This window comes from Macaca fascicularis, chromosome 11, assembly GCF_037993035.2.
Source record: "Macaca fascicularis isolate 582-1 chromosome 11, T2T-MFA8v1.1".
NCBI lineage: Eukaryota > Metazoa > Chordata > Mammalia > Primates > Cercopithecidae > Macaca > Macaca fascicularis.
In genome coordinates this window covers 53,468,681-53,489,161 of record NC_088385.1, presented here as the reverse complement: position 1 = coordinate 53,489,161, position 20,481 = coordinate 53,468,681, and the positions used below count along the sequence as shown (strand labels likewise).

At 36.0% G+C, this 20,481-nt stretch overlaps 1 protein-coding gene across 6 annotated transcripts in view; it reads left to right on the top strand.

Annotated features, from left to right (window-relative positions):
* Positions 1–20,133, top strand: part of SLC38A4 (solute carrier family 38 member 4) — a 68,592-nt gene extending 48,459 nt beyond the window's left edge. For 2 of the 6 annotated variants that reach the window (XM_005570642.4, XM_005570641.4), the window contains exons 6-16: positions 121–213; positions 4,790–4,871; positions 4,957–5,039; positions 5,150–5,208; positions 6,043–6,318; positions 6,451–6,530; positions 7,843–7,943; positions 9,680–9,804; positions 15,341–15,485; positions 16,359–16,456; positions 17,955–20,133. In XM_005570642.4, coding sequence (XP_005570699.1) covers positions 121–213; positions 4,790–4,871; positions 4,957–5,039; positions 5,150–5,208; positions 6,043–6,318; positions 6,451–6,530; positions 7,843–7,943; positions 9,680–9,804; positions 15,341–15,485; positions 16,359–16,456; positions 17,955–18,056 — 1,244 coding nt within the window. In that variant the 3' untranslated portion in view covers positions 18,057–20,133. Of the gene's footprint in view, positions 1–120; positions 214–4,789; positions 4,872–4,956; positions 5,040–5,149; positions 5,209–6,042; positions 6,319–6,450; positions 6,531–7,842; positions 7,944–9,679; positions 9,805–14,128; positions 15,486–16,358; positions 16,457–17,954 lie in introns of those variants that run through there. The other 4 variants (XM_074005907.1, XM_005570645.5, XR_012419734.1 and 1 more) reach the window with 3 other exon arrangements.
* Positions 20,134–20,481: the final 348 nt, after the last annotated feature.

The following is a 20,481-nucleotide window of genomic DNA, read 5'->3' as shown; positions in this document are numbered from 1 at the left end:
CTTATAATTTCTATATGATGTTTATTTACAAGTTTGAGACTCCAGTGTGGAATTATATGACAAAATATTTTAGTCGTTAAAACAATATTTTTAACAAAGCTATTTTATCTTTGATTGTAGGGTCTTTGATTTATGAAAAATTAGGAGAAAAGGCATTTGGATGGCCGGGGAAAATTGGAGCTTTTGTTTCCATTACAATGCAGAACATTGGAGGTAGGGGATATACTTTTCAATGGATCATGCAAACTTTCTATAGCATGTTAAATTAATAAGAAAACTTACAGCAATGAACAGGCACTTCAGATACAGAAAAATTGCTACTTATAGTTCTTAAATTTTAAAACTATAGTTTCTTAAATAGATTTGTGTCCCTCTTTAATTAAAAACAGCAATATCTAAGAATGAAATAACATGTAAAACCCTGCCAATTGAATTCTAGGATTAAAATATAAAATAAAAGCTTTCTTGATTTTTAATGTTATTACAACATGAATTGTTGCTCTTAAAAATTGAAGAATTTGTGCTTATTTCTGTCATTGCCAAAACGGTTGATGTTTTCTATATGTGATTGAGTTCATTTTACAAAACTGAAAAGTGGGTGTCTGGGGGAACATGGCCAAATGCTATGGTCCTTGAAATGCAGCCTGCACTGAGCCAGCCCACTAGACAGTCTCTAGAAGTTTACTAAGGCAAGAGTCTGGCTAGGCATCAGATGCACTATAAACCCAGGTTTGTTGATTCTATGGATTATTATAATTCCCACTGAATTATCATTTCCAGTGTAGGACCTAGAAATATATATATTTTTAACAGTGTTCTCTCATTGGTGTGTTTGCCCACCAGCTTCATACGGTTTCTGTTGTGTCTTTGGCCCTCAGAAAGCATCCAGACCCATATTTCAGATGTCCCGCTGGCTGCTTCCTGGCACATGGTCCCAACCATCTCCCCACATAGTGACACTTACTCCCTCTCCTCCTACCCAGTCCCTAAACCTGCTATTCTATTTCTCTGATCTTTCTTTTCTCAGTGAATACCACCAGCAGTCATCCAGTTTCTGAGGACAGACATCTGGATGTTAGCGTAAACCTTTCCTTTTCTCCAACTCTGCATGTCCAATCAAATGCCAAATTCTGTTCATTTGATCTCTTACTTATCTCTTGAATCTCTCCTCTCTGTCCATCCACATGACCACAGATGATCACCATTTTTAGCTCAGACTATTGTAGTAGTCTTCTAACTGGTCTTCCTGGCTTGAGTTTTCCCTGCTCCCAGATAAACTCTAATTTGTTCTCCAGATACACTTTCTCAAATTTAAGTCTGTTTCTACTTTTGTCGTGCATAAAATTCTTCAGCATGCCCTCATTATTTTCAAGGTAAAACTTAAATTCACTGGACTGACACAGGATTTTCATCTAGTTCTTCTGCTTATCTTTCTAAACCTTTCCTAGCAATGCCCATATCTATCTATCTATCTATCTATCTATCTATCTATCTATCTATCTATCTATCTATTATCTATCATCTATCTATTATCTATCTATCTATCATCTATCTATCATCTATCTATCTATCTATCTATCTATCTATCTATCTATCTATCTATCTATCATCTATCTATCATCTATCTATCTATCTCTATCAATTTATCCATCATCTATACCCTACATGTCCTGTGTCAAACCATAACAAATTATATTTAGTCCCCTAACAGTATAATTTTAATATTTTTAAAAATCATCCATGCCTTCTTTTCACAGACTATTTTCTCCCCTTGAATGTCTCTCGAAGTCCTCCAACCCTACACACACACACACACACACACACACACACACAAACATTTTCTCTCTCACTTTGCTCACCTGGCCTATTGCTTCTCTAGACTGTTAAATACTAGTTCCTCTGGGCTCTCGTGGTCCTGTTTGTATGTATCTGGTATGTAACTGTTTTCTAAAGGATATTTTAAAACACTTGAGTAGAGAATAAGCTTTTGGAGTCTGATGGACCTGAATTTGAGTCTGTTTCTGTCACTATCTGTGACCTTGGGAAGATCACTTTACTCCTTTGCCTAATTGTTTCATGTATAAAATTACCTTACAAAGGCCATTGTGAGGATGAAACAAGGTAACATATGGCACATAATAAGTGTTCTGTATATGCTTCTCTCTTCCCTGGTTCTCTGCTTCCATATCCATGTCTCTGGAGTTGCCTGAATTATTTTTTAAATAGGCATTTAAAAAATTATAAAACAAATATATGATGATTGTGAAAAACTAAAACACTATGCAAATATATAAATTACCAAGAAAAGTTTGTGTCAGTCACCCTCAGAAATAACTACTCATAGGTTTTCCCTTATGCCTAATTCAACAAATACATTGAGTATTGTTAGTGTTGGATCATCTTATGATACCGATTTTCAGCTTTCTTTTTAAATTTAATAATATGCCTTGAATATATTTGCATGTTATTCTTTTTAATGATTTTTGAGGTTTCCATTACACAAATGTGCCATAATTGGTTTACAGTATCCTTATTGAGGAACAGTTCGATTGTTTCTAATTTTTCACTGTTATAAAAATGCTACAATAAATAAACTTGCACAGAGATCTTGCAAACAGGCAACCCATTTTAATAAATAAATTCACTGGAGTTATCGAGGATTTCTGGAATGCAGAAATTTCTTTAGTAATCTAACTATACTTGCCCTGATAATGGATATTTGGTAAGCAGATAAATAAAATTCAGCCATATCTTAATGATTTGTGCTTAAGGAAATTTTTTTATATGTTAAGACTACAATCTTGGGTAGAATTTGACAGTAATATCAGAATGGTCTCATTTTACTGGTTTGGAGCCATATGCATATTAGCTCCCCAAATCCCAACAAATAGACCACTTTACATTTGTTTCAAACTCTCAGACTTATTAAGGTTTAAAGTATCAATCTTTTCATAGGATTGCCTTATAGTTGGTCTAATTTAACAATAACCAGGTATTAGCATAATCAACCCTGAACTCAACAAGCTGAGTGGCAGCAGCATCAGCTGTGGTTCAAAGTATAGCCACTACTATGCTTCTAAATAATGGAATAAACTCTAAAGCAGTCTCTGGGTCAAGCCGCACACAAGTAAGAGGTGTGACTTTAAGGGAGTAAGATGAAATGTTATAACATCACCCCAGGAAAAAATGCCCTCACTTTGGTTACTTTCTTTGATTAGTTGATATTTGGTGTAAGAGAAATGTCTCGTATTTCTGTATTTAACAACTCTACATTTAGAACATTTAATTTTCTCAATCCCCTCAAAAATTAACATTTACTGCAGATGTTTTCACATTAACAGATTAATGTCTGGATTATTCTGAATTTTTGAAGATCAAACACGTTAACATCACTGGCATCACTGAAAATCAGCAATTAATAGCTCTAACATTGAATGGTACCATACCAAGCCAGCTAATCAGAAATATCTCCTGTGTTCACACTCTGTATGATTTAGCTTTAGCCAAGGTCTTTGCAAAGATTAACCAGATAATGTGTACAGAAGATACATCTGCTATTGTAAAAATCGTTTCACTTTGACAGTAGAGAAGAAGCACCAGCCCTTCTGTTTTAGATGTAGTCCGTCCTTTTCAAGCTGTGTTTTTGTGGACATGTCAACTTAACATCTTGGAGTTTTTATATCTCCATCGGTGGAATGAGAATAACAACATATATCTTGTCAACTCACAGGGTTTTTCAGATGATCAATTGAAGTAATGTGCAGGACTAAACAATGTGGGGAATTATTATCACCACTGTTACTTTCATTTGAAGTTAAGAAAGTATTTTTAAACTCAGTAGTTTAATTTAAAATTTAAGTATGTGTTTTAAAGTGCCTGTCAGCAAAAATTCACTGGAAGGATGTAGGACACACTTAAAGTTTTCATGTAAAATTTGTGAGTTCTGTTTTTAACTGAATCTTTTGGCCATGTGTCAACAAATCAGCGTTATCCTTCACCAAATGGATGGGCTTGAAAAAGGCATGATGCAGGAAAATTGTAATGTTATGCATATGAATACATATTCATTTTTTCTGGGAGAGGGCTTGTAGATTTCATCAAGAAATCTTTCACTAGAGTAGATAATGACTCATATATCACTTACCTAGATGCTCATGAAATTTTGCCACTATATAATTCCTTAGTTGGTCAAAAGGAGAGTAAGATGAAGTGGGGGTGGGGAACGTCTTTGACAAAGATGGAGAGAGTCATCTCTTGTATTCTTTTATCAATCCGGGAAGACTTTGGTTCCGACAATAAGTGGTCTGAGACTTTGTGTGCTCCTCAGACAGATCCCAGAGGACTAGATACATGCCCGTCTGCAGAAAACCAGAGGGGATGTATTGACTCTGCAGATCTGCCCTTTGATTCTGCCATCTCTCAGCTGGCCATGCCTTTTGTTGCCAGACTACTGCCCAAGTTATAGACACTAACACAGGCACACTGAGTATGGGCTATGATGATTTATAACTGAGGGCAGAACCTTAAAACTGCAGCTTCACTGTAAACTTTGGAGCTGGCTTTAACACAGAATCAGCCCTGATACTGTTAACAAAGGTCCACCTACAAAAGCTAGAGGGTCAAATGTCTATCTTGGAAGAGAACTTGGAAGCAGTGCCAAATACACAGTGAGTTTTTTTTCCATTTGGGGGATTAGATGTTCATCTTACTTATCCCAAATGTCATAACTTGCTTGCATGTGACTTCAGTGCTATCCACACCATCTAAGCTGTCACATTTTCCATTTTAGCAATGTCAAGCTACCTCTTTATCATTAAATATGAACTACCTGAAGTAATCAGAGCATTCATGGGACTTGAAGAAAATACTGGGTATGTCTTATGTTCCCTCTGTGACATCAAGTGACTCATTCTACTTGGTCTTTTCTGATTCTAAATACTTGTCTCTCTCTTCTAGAGAATGGTACCTCAATGGCAACTACCTCATCATATTTGTATCTGTTGGAATTATTCTTCCACTTTCACTCCTTAAAAATTTAGGTAAAGATATTTTCTAACTGGAAATATTTTTATTTTTATTTCACATTTAAATAGGTAAGCTAATTGTAGATGCCATATTCACCTTCCAAAATGCTTCTTCTAACTTCTAGGTTATCTTGGCTATACCAGTGGATTTTCTCTTACCTGCATGGTGTTTTTTGTTAGTGTGGTAAGTGATGTGATGACATGACCCTTGTAGGCTGGTTAGCATAAGATTCTTTCTGTGCCTAAATTAGTGTCCTCATTTTGTTCAAGCACTTCACTAATATGAAATAGTTCTTGTATCACAAGTGATTTTCTTGTAGACTAATTTAGAACAAAAAAAGAGCAGCTACAATTTAAAGATAGTTGAGGTGGAACATCAAAGCTACTACTAATGGTTTGGTCTAGGTACACTGGTTATATATTGGATAAAAAGGAACACTTCAAGCAGGAACATGACAATAATCTGGTATTTAGAACAGTAGAGAAGAGTCCCAGAAGAGAAAGAAGAATGCTACAGCCATATTCACATGAATCAGCCATTCTCTCTTACACATTCTACCCATTAAGACAGGACAAGGACAGTGGAATTAAAGAAGAAATCCTCCTCTCCAGGCCCCTGACAAAAGAGGGAATTTCTTGCACTATCATGAATGCCAAAATTTACAAAGCATTTCCCCAAAGAGGTAAAGGAGAAGGAAAGAAGGTTTTGAAGGCCCATGTCACTTTAGTTTGAAGAAATAAGGAAGTGATCATCTTTCTCATGGAAGGGCATGAAGGAGGGTGGGAAGGATTCATGCAAAATATTGTCCTGTTAACTCTAAGAGGCAGAGCTGCCAATCACAGCTTCAACTCTTCCCTTAGAACAGAGGTTAGAGGGAGTTTACTTTGTCCATTAGTCTAAAAGGATTGCCTAACTGAGCTCCCTCACACCCCACCCCATAAGCCACACATATGGATTCTTATTTCATTGTTTTTTCTCAAAAAGCTGATTTTTTTCTTTTTTAATGACGGAGTCTAGGTGATTTACAAGAAATTCCAAATACCCTGCCCTCTACCTGTTTTGGATCACAGTGTTGGAAATCTGTCATTCAACAACACGCTTCCAATGCATGTAGTAATGTTACCCAACAACTCTGAGAGTTCTGATGTGAACTTCATGATGGATTATACCCACCGCAATCCTGCGGGGCTGGATGAGAACCAGGCCAAGGGCTCTCTTCATGACAGTGGAGTAGAGTATGAAGCTCATAGTGATGACAAGTGTCAACCTAAATACTTTGTATTCAACTCCCGGGTAAGTGAGAGGTCCAGGCTTCTAATGAGTACAGTTATGTGTTTTCTAAGTTTTTATTCAATAAACTGAGATGGCCTGAGATCACCATCTATGTTGGAATGCTAAACACGTGGTGTTGTCTTTGTTTTTCAGACGGCCTATGCAATTCCTATCCTAGCATTTGCTTTTGTATGCCACCCTGAGGTCCTTCCCATCTACAGTGAACTTAAAGAGTAAGGCAGCCATCATTTTAGCATTCTAATTTGCTTTGAAAATCTGCTCATATGTTCAAGGTTCTTTAAGAGGAAACACAGTTTATAGCTTCCTCTTCAGAGAAAATATGTACTCCATCCACCCTCAGTAACATGCTTTAATCAGAAAGGTGGGAATCAGCCCACCACAGCACTACCTTATTTGCTTCTTTCTCTCCTTTCTCTCCACCATAATGGTTTGGGGGAGGGGTTCATGGCAGGTGGACAAGGAGCCGCCGATGGTTGTAATAATTTTGGCAGGTGTTGGGAATTTAAATTTAAATTTTGTTAGGAAGAAGTGATGTCAGCTGGACTAGAAATGAAAACACCCATGACGACCAAAACTTATGGTTAGGGGCAGCCTCGATAAGCCACTGATGTCATTTACAGTCAGCACCTAAGCCTTGTCTAGAACACATTCGTTACAAGAGATGTGCCAATATCTGTCCTTTGTTGTCTTATTTGTACAATAGAGTCACTGGCTAGAAAATCTTGTTTCTTCTAGCTGATGGTCTGTGATTCGTTTGTATTCTTTTCCCTTTGAAGTTGTTGGTATTTGCTTGGAAACAAAGGATATGAACTCATTATAGCTGTTTTCCTCTTTCCCTTAAGGAAGGGTATTATATAATAATTCTCAACTTCTTTAATCTAGACATCAGTAACCTCAGTCTTCATTCTCACTAAATAGCAAAACTTTCCCTATAAATTCTGATTTACCTCATAAAAAATTTCAGAACACTTTCAAGTATTTTGATGTCTTTGATTTACTTTGAAAATCACGTGTAGCAGTTATTCCAGAAGCCTGACAATTGATCTTTGGCAGTCAGGTTCCCTCTAGAATGATTTCCAGAAGCTTTTCAGGTAACAATGTCAGGATTTCCAGTAGTCTGGACTCTTGGCAGTAGTACTTTGCTGACTCTCGTAGGTTCTTTTCCTCATCTAAAGTCATCTCATTATGAAATGCAAAAACTTTCTATGTTAGAAGCCTGTTTGATCTTTATGTTAATTACATTCTTATTCAGTGGGCAGGCTTACTGACTGACATGAAGTAGACTGTTCCTCTTCTAGGGAAATGATTGTGTTTAAGACTGAAGGAGTAGTGTTTAAGAAAAATGGAAATGAATCCTCATTAGCTCTCTAAGACAAATTTAAACCAGCTATAAGTTTATGTACTAGAAATATGTCTTCACGATGAACAATACAGATACACTTTTTTATTCATTATTTTAATTTTGAAAAGTGATTTTTTTTTGTAAGTCTAAAAAACAAAGCTTGGTGTTCTTTATTTTTCCAGTCGGTCCCAGAGAAAAATGCAAACAGTGTCAAATATTTCCATCACGGGGATGCTTGTCATGTACCTGCTTGCTGCCCTCTTTGGTTACCTAACCTTCTATGGTAGGTCACTCTGTGAAAGTCATTCTCTATGTGCAAATCCTTGTTAGGCTGATCCTTGACCTGGGTAGGTATGATTTTTTTAATTGCCTTCTATAAGCATGATCTATAGATGACACATATTCAATTAATATACTATTTTAGCTTTGTCACTTGACCTGAGGAAATGGGGCCTGATTCAGCCTGGCTAACAAGTTACAACAATTTGTGAATTAACACATATTTCATAAAAAATATCCCTCAAATGAAATTATTTTCCTTTAGGGACAGATGATATTTCTTTGGCTAGACTCCATAGTCCAACTCAGGCTAGAAGTGATGAGAATGAATCCACTTGCATGTGATAAAGCTCCTTTGATGGAATTATTAACTGCAAAGCAAATGGCAGGGAAACTGCCAGGTCCTCAAGTTTCAACTTGCCTCCTATTTACCAGTCAAATCAAACCTGGGAGCTTGGGACTTTAGGTAAAATTTCTGACACATCCATTCTATTTTGTTATATCAAATGATTTCCTAAGAAAGAGGACATGACAGAATTTCCTTCAATCTGAGAATGCACTACCAAAAAAAAAGTGACTGTGGCCACATTAGATTATGCCTGCAACATTTCCTCTCTGGCATCTTAACAGTTCACAAAAGGAATAGGATTGTACTCCTTCCATGAAGTGCGGCCACATATACAGATTTCTTGGAATCACATATTGACCTGGTAGCATATGTTTACATGAATCAGTGTATCAATATAAATATATTTTTGTATAAGCCTCGTTTTAAGGTTTTTAACTTAATTTTTTTTTTTTTCTTACTGACTTGGTAAACTGAATTGAAGGTATGACAAATTGTGGAGGAGAGATTCAGGAGTAGGCCACCATTTGCTTGGGTTTTCTTTCTATTTGACTAATATTTGACTATTAACCAAACATGTGCTTTAGATTGGGCATTAACTTTTTGCTGGTTGTGAAATAATGAATGTCAAGGTCAATACTACTGAAGGTATTTTCACTCCTTTTTGTCTGATCTTGAGGTGGAAATCCAACTACATTTGATTCCATAAATATTTCCTTGTTATTTGTGTTTGGAATCCTGAATGAATGTGTTTTCAAGTAGGGCAGCATCTTCACCTTAGAGTAGTATCCGTTGGGAGACCCTGTAAAGATTATACTAATTTATCCCTGCATGTTACTTATACTTATTTTAATGAGTTTCATAAGACAAGCAAAAACTTGAAAAAGTCCAAAAATATCTGTTTTAGGGTGGTGATGGAGTCATAGTTGTTGAGCTTGAAAAAATGGTAGCAATCATTCATCCTAGAGTTTACACACTGGCTTTGTAAACTGCATCAGGAGTGGCTGCACAGGTTGGGGCAAGGGAGGTGGTAGGCTGGGAAAGACAAGATATGGGGCTTGGGCCTCTCATCCCCTTCAACAAGAACACCTTAGTCTTTGTCTGATTTGTAATTGCTTCTGTACAGCAAAGATAGATTTATCACAATGTAAATGAGCTTGAGAGGCTCTTTATTTTGTATTATAGCTTCTGCAACTTTATAAGCTTCAGGACCTCTTGGTTTATTTGAATGAAGGTTGCATAGCTAATGAGCTCAGAGGCAAGACCAGAGGTGCCTGGATTCCCAGACCTAGGTCTTTTCCTCTGTTCTGTGTTCTCTCTATAAAATGTTGCCATAAGTGACCCGTGCTGATTTGACAACACCAAGCGGGCTCATTCTCTTCTTCCTGATGTAGGAGAAGCTGAAGATGAATTACTTCATGCCTACAGCAAAGTGTATACATTCGACATCCCTCTTCTCATGGTTCGCCTGGCAGTCCTTGTGGCAGTAACACTAACTGTGCCCATTGTCCTGTTCCCAGTAAGTACATAAGACTATGATGAAAGAAACCTACTTGACCCCATAAATTAGCACATGTGTTCTACCTTCATTTTGATTTAATTATAGGGTGAGTTTGCAATTGCAATGCCTGAGGATATTGTTATTTTCCTATAGCATTTTGAGCCACTTAAAATTGGCCATTTAATGTGCAGATAGAGCAAGTCGTTTCAGGTGATATTTTTATAGTGTAGAAAAAAATCATAAAACTTATTTTTAAACTCAAATTTGAAAAGTGGAGCTTGAGCTTCCATCTTGTGGATTAGTAAAACTGAGTAGGAGTTTATATAACTTTGGAACCTTGAAAACCAAAACCATGTTAACTTTCAAATCATATTGAATTTCATCACAGTTTTGAAGGCATTTCATTTTTTTTCCAGTTTGTCGTGCTGCAATAATATCCAAAAGTTGCCTTATTTAACCTGACGCCTTGAAGGCTAATGAAAAGGGGATTCATGTTAAGTAAATTATATACCAGAAAAAAATTTTTCAAAAAACAGTTATGCTATCTATCACATATCTCTTTCACATGCGGCCTCTGCCAGACTCATACCAGGTCACCCCTTCCTGGCATTTGTCATTGGTGTCAGTTTGTTCTGAGATCCCAGAGCAGAGCTGGTAGTGAAAATTTGGGCTGTGTGAGTTAAAACCACCACCTAAGGATAAACACAGGTCTTCACCCTCCTGCCAACTCCTCTTTCATAAACACTGAATTTACTCATTCATTTGAGGGGGAAAAAATAAGTGACACAGTAACCAGCACTGTCCTGGACATAATGTTCCATACAGGGCTGGCATAAGAAGACTATTTCTATAATGACACTGTGGTCACTTTAAATGCAGCTTGTGTGCTGAAATATATTTTGGCACATTCCTTTTTCATGAGTGCATGAAATCAGATCTGTATTACTATGGTGGCTAATATTTTACTCTTAAATCATGTCTTGCCCCTAATATATCTGAAAGTATTTCAGATGACATACACATACCTTTAGCCTAAAATCAGCTCTGTCTTGGGTACAAGACAGAAGATAACTATAAACAGAAGGTATATGATAGGATAAAATTGCCAGGCAAACAACTTCACTGAGAAAATATCTGGAGCCCTTCTTTTTATGTGTAAAAAAATCACTCACTAAATATTGGCACAGTACAAGCACTCACATCATTGTAGAATCAAAGCATAAGAAATCTGTAATGTGCTTCTGTATTGCTTTATTCATATTCATATAGTGTTTTCAAACCACGGTCTTAAGGGATTGCCAGAATTGGCCATTGTCACACAGACAGCTGGTAACAGTTCAACCAGTGCAGCTCATAGCCCAACACTGATGGCTGCAATTATTGTCATGGGAAGTAGAAGTCATTTATTGATGAACATTTCACTTCAGCATGGAAAATCCAAATCTCCCCTTAGAAATTCTTACCCTATGTGAGAAATAAAGCACTGGTATAAATCTGACCATCAGGAACAGCAATAGTGTGTAACCATTAGATGCCATTAGAACTAAAATTGACCATAAGAACCAGAGTTCAGAAAAATGACTAACTGCTATCCTTCATTATGTATTTCCACTCAACATTAGCATTTATAAAACATTTTGCACATTATCCTGTCCTCACCCTTGTAATGTTACATTTAAATAATCTATGTAAGTGCTCTACTGCCCCACAGAGTCATAAGTCCCTGGGACTTGTGGATGTGCACAGTGACTGGCACAGAGGGTGAGCTCAGTCGTGCTGGGGAAGAAAAACAGTCTTCAAATGAAGCTTGCCTTGTCTTGAAATGTATAAACTGCCTTTTCTAGCAAAAGCATAGACACTCTTTCCCTTGGTGACATGTGAAACGAATTCAGCTGGGTTGAGGATCTGGGCTAAATGAACCAAACCTCCCTATAGATGATGGATACATAGAGATGCTTCCTTGAGTGGATCTCAATCAAGTCTTCTGAGGCTAAATTCAATTTTTTTCTTTAGTAAAATGATAAAAGTTGTTATTGGTGCTTTTGCTTGTTTATTTCATACAACTTAGAGCTCAGATTTTCAATGTGTCAAATGCTGACTCACAGCATGTTTCTCCTGACAGTTTATTTCATCTAAGGAACTCTTGACCAATAAGAAGTTTATTTACTTGCCTTGATATCACCATATATTAATAATAAAACAAATAAAACCTAATCTGGATTAAAATCTATCAGCTTTAGACTGGGGTTTGTTTTTCTCTACTTCATTTATTATCTTTCTTTTCTCCAATCAGGTTAGTTTTTTCCTTCTTAGTAAAAGGTGCATAGTAACTGCTTGTAGGATTTGTTGAACAAGTGAATATATGAAATGAATTAAGATAGTGTTTTCAGTAGCAGCCCAACATTTCTTTCTCTCTTAGTAGTGGGCAGGGTATCTATTATGGAATGGCACCTCCTTCCAGAGGACTGATCATGCCATTTTCAGCTTATGCTTCCCTTTATGCAGTAAAGTTCCCATATTTCCATAAAGAACAGGAAACTAAATAATGTTAATGGTTATATCATGAACACACAGACTCAAATTTCACCTGCTATGCCTTTGAAAAAAGATCCCTAGCTACTTGTATTTCATCTTATAGTTAAAATCATTCTTTTCACTTATGTTGCCTTCAGATCTGTTTTGAAGTGTATGTAGATATCGACATAGAAATGCAGCATATATTGCTATGAACTGCAGTGGAGTAGTGATTCGTAGGTATATCCAACATCCTTGCCTTAAGCAAACCTGCAAAATCAAAGTGTGAGCTCTGTCTAAACAATGGGAGAGGCTTTTTTTTTTTTTTTTTTTTTTAAAGAGTTAGAGCTAAGACTCTCACTTCCTCCTGTGCCTCCACATTTTTGACCTTCACATTGGGCCCCTGCATCAGAACACAGCACGACCTAACAGGATCCTGTTCAGGACTCTTTCTCTGGAAATAACAGATGTTTTCTCTAGAGCTGCGTAGACCTTAATGGAATCATTCTGGGTCAGAGGCCCTGGATGGTGCTGGGGACCTCCCCTCACCCACAGCATCTGACCCACATTTCCAGGTTCCTAGCAACTTGTGTCAGAAAGAAAAGGGCACATAGCTAAGTGTAAGAGCAGATAAGTTTCGGTGGGAATCAGCAGTGGCCTGCCCTGGCAAAGGTAAACAACTGCTGGGGACTTTTGGTCCTAGGCTCACTCCTCAGGGAAGCACTTTAACATGGATTGATCAGCACGTTTCCTTCCTGATCTTTTCCCCCACCACCACCACAAGCCTAGTACCTCCCTCCCTCTTTACTCTGTTGCCCTCTTCAGGAATGCATTGGAAGCCACCTTCAGTTCTGTTTGAAATTTTCTTATTCCTTATTCACAAAGAGGAGGAAGCATTTGTGTTTACTCCAACCATTCTACCTATTATTCCCATAAACTTTCTGTACTCTCATATCATCAGGCCAAATGTTAGTCTTTCTGGGAGCCAGGAGGCTGCCTTCCCATTCAGAGGCCCTGGACATACAGGACTGCCTCTAACTCACTCGAACTCAGCTTATTGTCCTGAATGCACCATTTTAACAAATGACTACAAAACAAACTGTGACTATTTTCTGAAAATGAACCTATATTTCATACTTGTTTATTCTATCTGTTTAACACTGTGAAACAAATTGTCCTCAAGCACTATGTATATACCATAAAAAGCTTATTTTAAGCCTACCAATTAGACCAGTTTTGACAATATTGAATAAGCACTAATTGCAGATCATAATGTAGAATTATAGGCTGCTGAGGAAAACAATATCACACCATTTGCTTTCCTCAGTTTACTTTTCAGAATGAGTTTCATAACGTTCACTAATCCAATTTTTAAAATTCTTTACAAAGTTATTCTTAAACTATTTCCAGAGACTATCTGGTTTGTCATTTTAGAAATGAAATTGCCTTTTCAGCCTAAACAGATGGCTTTAATTTTTGGTGGAGTGGTATGAAAGGAATGTCACATGAGAAATTGCAAGCTATTTAGTTTGAATTTTTTGTCATTCATACATGTTTCAAAATATATTTGATGTTTTCCCTCTTTTAAATGAGTTCCCATCTCTGCACCTTAAGTGACTTCAGAACTAAAATTTCAAAGTGAAAATCAATCACAGCATTTCCAAAAATGTGAACTCCTGGCTTAACCGAAGCATTCACTTACTGGAAAGCTGATAGAGTAATTCCACTAAGTCAAAAAAGTGTCCTCTAAAAGATTCCAAAGATAAGAGTGTTTTCAACTTTGTTAAGCTGTACAAACACAAATGCCACTCCCTCCCTCTGCCCACAGGATCTTTATCCAGTTACAACAGAGTAACTTGAGCAGCTGCTGCAAAGTGAGCCTCTCTTGACCCTTCGCCTACTTATTTCAACTGCTGAAGTAGGGCTGAAATCTGTCAAGGATCATGAAGGGAAGGAAAAGATTCCTACTATTCAATTTAATTTAAGCTTTTATTGAGTGTCTGCTGTGTGCACAACACTGAGCAAAAAAGTCTGAGGAATGGTTAGATTATTAGGTCCTATTCCTTGCCTTTCATAGATTTACAATCTATTGATAGGGAGACGTACAAAGGAGACAAAGAGGAAGGAGCAAACACAAAAACGTCAAAACTTTAAGATGCCACCCTAAAATTTTATTTAAAAATGTTAAATAAAATGCAAAATTAAGGAAAACCTGGATTTGTAAAAATTCCTTTCACAATCTTGTGTAAATCAACTCAGTGCTTGCCCTTAATGTTTCATCCAGTCTGATGAGACATGTTTCATGATCAACAAGGGTTTTACTGTGTTTCTTAATTATGTGTCTTACCTGTTATCTCTTTCCGACTGAGATTATTTTTGACAATAAATTCTGAAAACTAAGGAAGTGAACACATAAAATATTGTCTTATAAAGTACGCTAAGGAAAAAATGACACTCCATCTCAAATATCAAAAGTTAGCATCAAGACTGCACAACAAGATGAAAGTACAGTCATGTACTTAAAAATGTGGACATATTCTGACAAACGCATCTTTAGGCAATTCTGTCATTGTGCAAGCATCATAGATTGTACTTGCAGCCTAAATGGTGGAGTTTACTATACAGTAAGGCTATATGGCATAGCCTAGTACTCCTAGGCTACAAACCTGTACAGCATGTTACTGTACTGAATAGTGTAAGTACCTGTAACACAATGATTAAGTATTTGTGTACTCAAACATAGAAAAGGTACAGTAAAAATACAGTATTACAACCTTAGGGTATCACTGTCTTATATGTGGTCTGTTGTTGACTGAAATGACCATACTTAATACCACTGAACTGTACACTTAAAAATGGTTAAGATGGTAAGTTCTATGTTATGTATGCTTTATAATAATAAAAAATTGAAAAAAAAAAGCATCAAGATCTTTTCTGGGAAAAAGAAAAAGAAAGAAAATGCATTAGAGTGATGAGAATATTTGAAATAATAAAGTAAAAAACAAATAAATGATCTTGCCTTTGAACTTTCTTGTTTAAGATTCGTACGTCAGTGACCACACTGTTATTTCCCAAAAGACCCTTCAGCTGGATACGACATTTCCTAATTGCAGCCATGCTCATTGCACTTAATAATGTTCTGGTCATCCTTGTGCCAACTATAAAATACATCTTCGGATTCATTGGTGAGTTTCAGAAAGGCTTCAATTTGATCAACCCAAACTCACGCCCCATTAAATGGTGGACAGGGAACCAGTGCTGGGTCATCCAGATCCCCGTCTTTCTCAGGCTCACGGATTCCCTTTATCCCTGTGAGGCTCTGGTGATTGAGCTGGTCACTTTCTCTTCCTCCTAAGTGACACTGGGAGCTACCTTATAGGTCATTTAGTCAAGCTGCTTTTTCTGACAGATGAGGAAACTGACCCTCATAGAAGTCAAGTCATATGCCTTGGTGTGGACCCAGGATTTGGACTTAGGTATTAGCTCTGTCATCAGGAAAAGAGGAAGATAGATTTTACCTACCAGAAGCTCTCTGATACTATGAGTATCAGCTGAACATTAAAAGGTATCTTCAGAGGAATAGGAGGTTGATTATGTAAAATGTATTATTAGTATTTCCCATAACTGCATGGTCCATTAATTTTCATTCTACTCATTGAGGGGTTACTTAAATTTTAAACACAATCTAAAACTTTAAAAGAACCATGTGTAGGCAACTTGAAAAGTAAGAGGTGGATAGGTGTGTCATGAGTTCAGCCACCTTAGTATGTATTTATATTACTAATCCCCTGTAAATTTGTGTTAAATTCAGCCTCTTGTTGCTTATTATTTGTTGCATATACTTATGCAGCTTTGATGTTAGGTACATTTTAATTATCTCTATAAACATATCTTCTATGAATAAATAACCAAGATGAGCTTATGTGACTTGAATGTGTGTTTTTAGTGCTAAGTATAGGATAGCTTTATATTTGGTTTGTTTAAAGTGTGTGCTGGCATCTCCTTTACTAAGACCTGCTGGGTAAGACATTGACCTTGCCCTGTATTTGTCTTCTCAGGGGCTTCTTCTGCCACTATGCTGATTTTTATTCTTCCAGCAGTTTTTTATCTTAAACTTGTCAAGAAAGAACCTTTTAGGTCACCCCAAAAGGTCGGGGTAAGTAAACCTTGCAATTTCCCCCATTATTAGTTGTTCTTCCAAGTAATTAGAATAAACCGGAAAATAACATAGTTCAGAAAAATGAATCAATATACAAGAACCAAAAATCAAAAATGTGCTAGAACTCTCTGGTAGCAGAGAAAGGAGATATATTCTGAAACTCAAATGATTCTACTTCAAATATCAAACATCCTGTGTTGAGTCTGTCATACATGTCAAATAGTAGTAGCCTTTCCCACAGGCACATGAGCTTCAGGCACATAGCAGTGTCCAATACCAAGCTGCTGTTGCACTATCCACAGAAAATCATGGAAGAAGGAATTAGACTCTCTAGCGGTGTTATGGAATAATTTAAATATTTTGGTCATGGTTGTTAGTTTTGCAAAGCCAAAAGAAAGATGTTGCTTTTATTTTCCCCTCCGTAGTGCCTGTTGTCCCTGGTGTGGACTAAGATCCAGCACAGAACCATTCATCGTTCTGTTAACTTCTTTAGATACAAAATACGGTCTTGTTAAATCAGGGAGTATACGTTTCTTTTCCATAAGACTACTATAGAAACAAATGCTAGAAATAATTGTTTTTCCAATAAGGAAACACTATCTTTCACTCCTTAATAAAGTCATGTTAAGACTTGAAAAGAATATTTCTTACTGAATCACTCTGAATTTTTCCCTTGAAGTCATTTACCTTTGGGATGTTTCAGGGACTTCAGGATAGTTTGGTATCAAAAGGTCCATCTAGCAGCTTGCCCCCAAATTTTAACTCTATGTAGCCCATCTTGCTTGGATTTTTACAGCAGTGTGAACTTGGCAAATTACTTGTCCTGTTTGTGACCTACTTTCAGTTTGGCCAATTGTGAAATGAGTACAATTACCTCCTAGACCCTTTCTAGTGAAAAATTTTTAGTTGCTGCTTTCTTATATGTAGAATTAGGAGGTATGTGATAAAATGTAAGGCCTCTTCTAGTGTTAAAATGCTGAAGAATTTTATATGTAGGTATGTACATATGTCTTTATATATATGTGTGTATATTATATGTATGCACACACACACACACACACATACACTTTTTGTTGCCACATCTTTTAAGCTTTTGGTTTTGTTTGCTTTATAAAATTAGAATCATATCATATAGGCTATTCTTTTATAACCTGCTCTTTTTCACCTAAAAGGTTGTAAGCATTCTCTAGATTGTTGAATTTTTTTTCTGTTCTTTGATTTTTAATAATCACAGGGTATTCCATCTTCTTGACGTACCAAATCAATTAACTGTTACTCCATTGTTGAACCTATAGGTTGTATCTTTCCACTGTATTCGTCTTCCTTCTCCAATTAGGATTCGAAATTGACTGATCGGTTAGGCCTGGGCATCTGAGCTATTAAGAATAATATGGCTCAATATATAGATCAGATTGCCGTATTATGTAAATAACTAAAAAACAAATTGTACTAAGTATGGTTTCTGTGTTCCTAACAAAGTCTCTCTGAATTATAGGCTTTAATTTTCCTTGTGATTGGAATCATCTTCATGATTGGAAGCATGGCGCTCATTATAATGGACTGGATTTATGATCCTCCAAATTCCAAGCATCACTAACACAAGGAAAAATACTTTCTGTTTCTATTGGAAATGGTTGCAAGTTATACTCCAAAAGACATTTGAATTATCTTGATTGGAATGTTATTCATAGGAAATAACAGGAAGATTCCAAAGACGTTTACCAGTAATATCACTAGGCACCTGTAGAAGAGGAAAATCACTGTTTTTGTCAAGGAAGGTTGTGTGAGTGTTTAAAATAAAACCTGTGGTGCACATTTCTACCCAGGTCTTACTAGAACAGTGTGAGATGATGAAGGTGTATTTTTGCTGCTTTACGAGCAGAATAAGGGTAACTGCATGTAACAGTCATCAGATAGTACTCTTTCCCCTGCTGTCTCCTCACCCTGCACTCCCTAAAAAAGTACCAAACATTTGTATTCTCAGAACATCAAACAAAAATGTCCTGGTGGCAAAGCTATCACCATTTAACGCCTTCTCTCAGTCTTGCACCAAACTCTCTGGTCTGTTTACTAACAGAGGCAAAAGGCATGTCTTAGGAACTGTTTCTGTAAGGTACATGAATGGTCAGACACCAGTCTAGAGCATCTTACTGTCAACAGCAAAATGTTATTTTGCCCACCCTGTTTGTGACATTGAGTTAGTGACTTCTATATTCAATAGATTTTTTTTGTAAACGTTAAAACATCTATATTTAAATGTTAAAACACTAAATATAGAGAGGGGTTTTATTTCAATCATAGAGCAACAACAAAAATAATGCTGATAGCTAAACTGCCTGTTTTAGAGAGCATCTGCTTTTTCATGTTATTCCTAAATCCTCTAGTCATACTTTTGTCATTGAACAATGCTCTCCCTCTCGTCTTCCATCCTCATTCAGAATTTTAAGAAGACCACAATCATGTGGAAATACACTACCCAGTATTGTTTGATACATTTTTATTTGATAAATATTCAGTGCAGGAAACTGTGATTTGCTATATGTTTATGTATATAATCTTATTCTGTAGTCATCAGAATGTTAATGTATGGTACATTTGATTTTTATTTTTTACATGTGTAGTTTTCTTTCTTCACAAAGCATTTATATTTTTGGGGGTGGGTGCAGGGAATTAAGTTGGTGGGCTCAAAAATCCATTCATATGTATCTGTCTACAAATGTCTGGGGATAATTTAAATTTGAAACCTAAGTTATATATAGTTCGGCAATGCTCTTCTTCAATATTTACAATAATAGGATGATCTACAAGAAAATAAGTTCCTTTTTGCAAATTATTATCAATACTAAAGTTGCTCTTTTAATTTAGCATGTCTAAAATAGGATTTAGTTCAGTTTAACTCACACAGGTGTTTGTTGACATTCATTGGCCATTTAATACAATGTTGAGTGGTTCTCCATAAAAGTGTAAGTGCTAACACTACAAAGAAATGCACACAATCATTCTCGCTCACTTCTATAACAAACTTACATAAAATGGATTTAAAAATTCCTACTCACAGCCTAAAATTTCTGGAGTTTACTACTTTTATTTTCAAATCATAGTAAGAACACTTGCATATTTTATATTTTAGTAAAGCCAATTATGAAATACAAGTATCATACATGTATGATAATACTAAATCATATTTCAATAAACTTTCTGGACTGTGCCTAAGAAAATATATTGGTTTTATGCATTATTTTCTAGAGGTATAATACCATAAAATGGTGCACTGTGCTATGGAAATTGAGCATTACTAGAAAGTATCATAACTTTTGAGCTACTATTATTTGAAAAAAATCTGCCAAATAGCATCATTAAGAAATATTTACATTTTCACTCATCTAAAGAGTATACAAAAATAGAAAATGGAAAAAGGTATCTTCTGAATGTTCAAGAGCATCCTATATTGCCAAATAATAAAGCACCATTTTTTCTTCATAACCAAGATTAAAATTCATATATACTGCAGGGCAGACATACATATTATAACTTGTGCTGATTAACCCCATTTGTAAACAGATGAAAATTTTATTTTCTTATTTCATTTATAAGATGGCTCAATGTATTGGGAGGCTTCTTTTTTATTACAGAAAGTGTATATTGGTATATAATAAATTAACTTTTCAAATGACTATGATGTGATTTTTGATCTATTGTTAAAAGAATGCTGTGTTATTTGTACATGAAACAAAATTTAAAATCCAAATACTGTCTTTCTTATATTGGTGTATGTTCCATTTTCATTGTTACCTTTGACACAAAACTAACATTTATAGCCATCATCATGAAAATAATTGCCATCTTATTTTGGCAAAATAGATATTTAATCCTAAATTATTATGATTATAATTTTGGTATAACATGTATACCACTTAGAGTGAATTTGGAAGAAATGAGTCTTTTATGGTTAGTTCAAAAGAATCCATTGAAGATGGAAAATGAGAGAATAGAAGAAACATGTGAATAGTAAAATAAAGAGC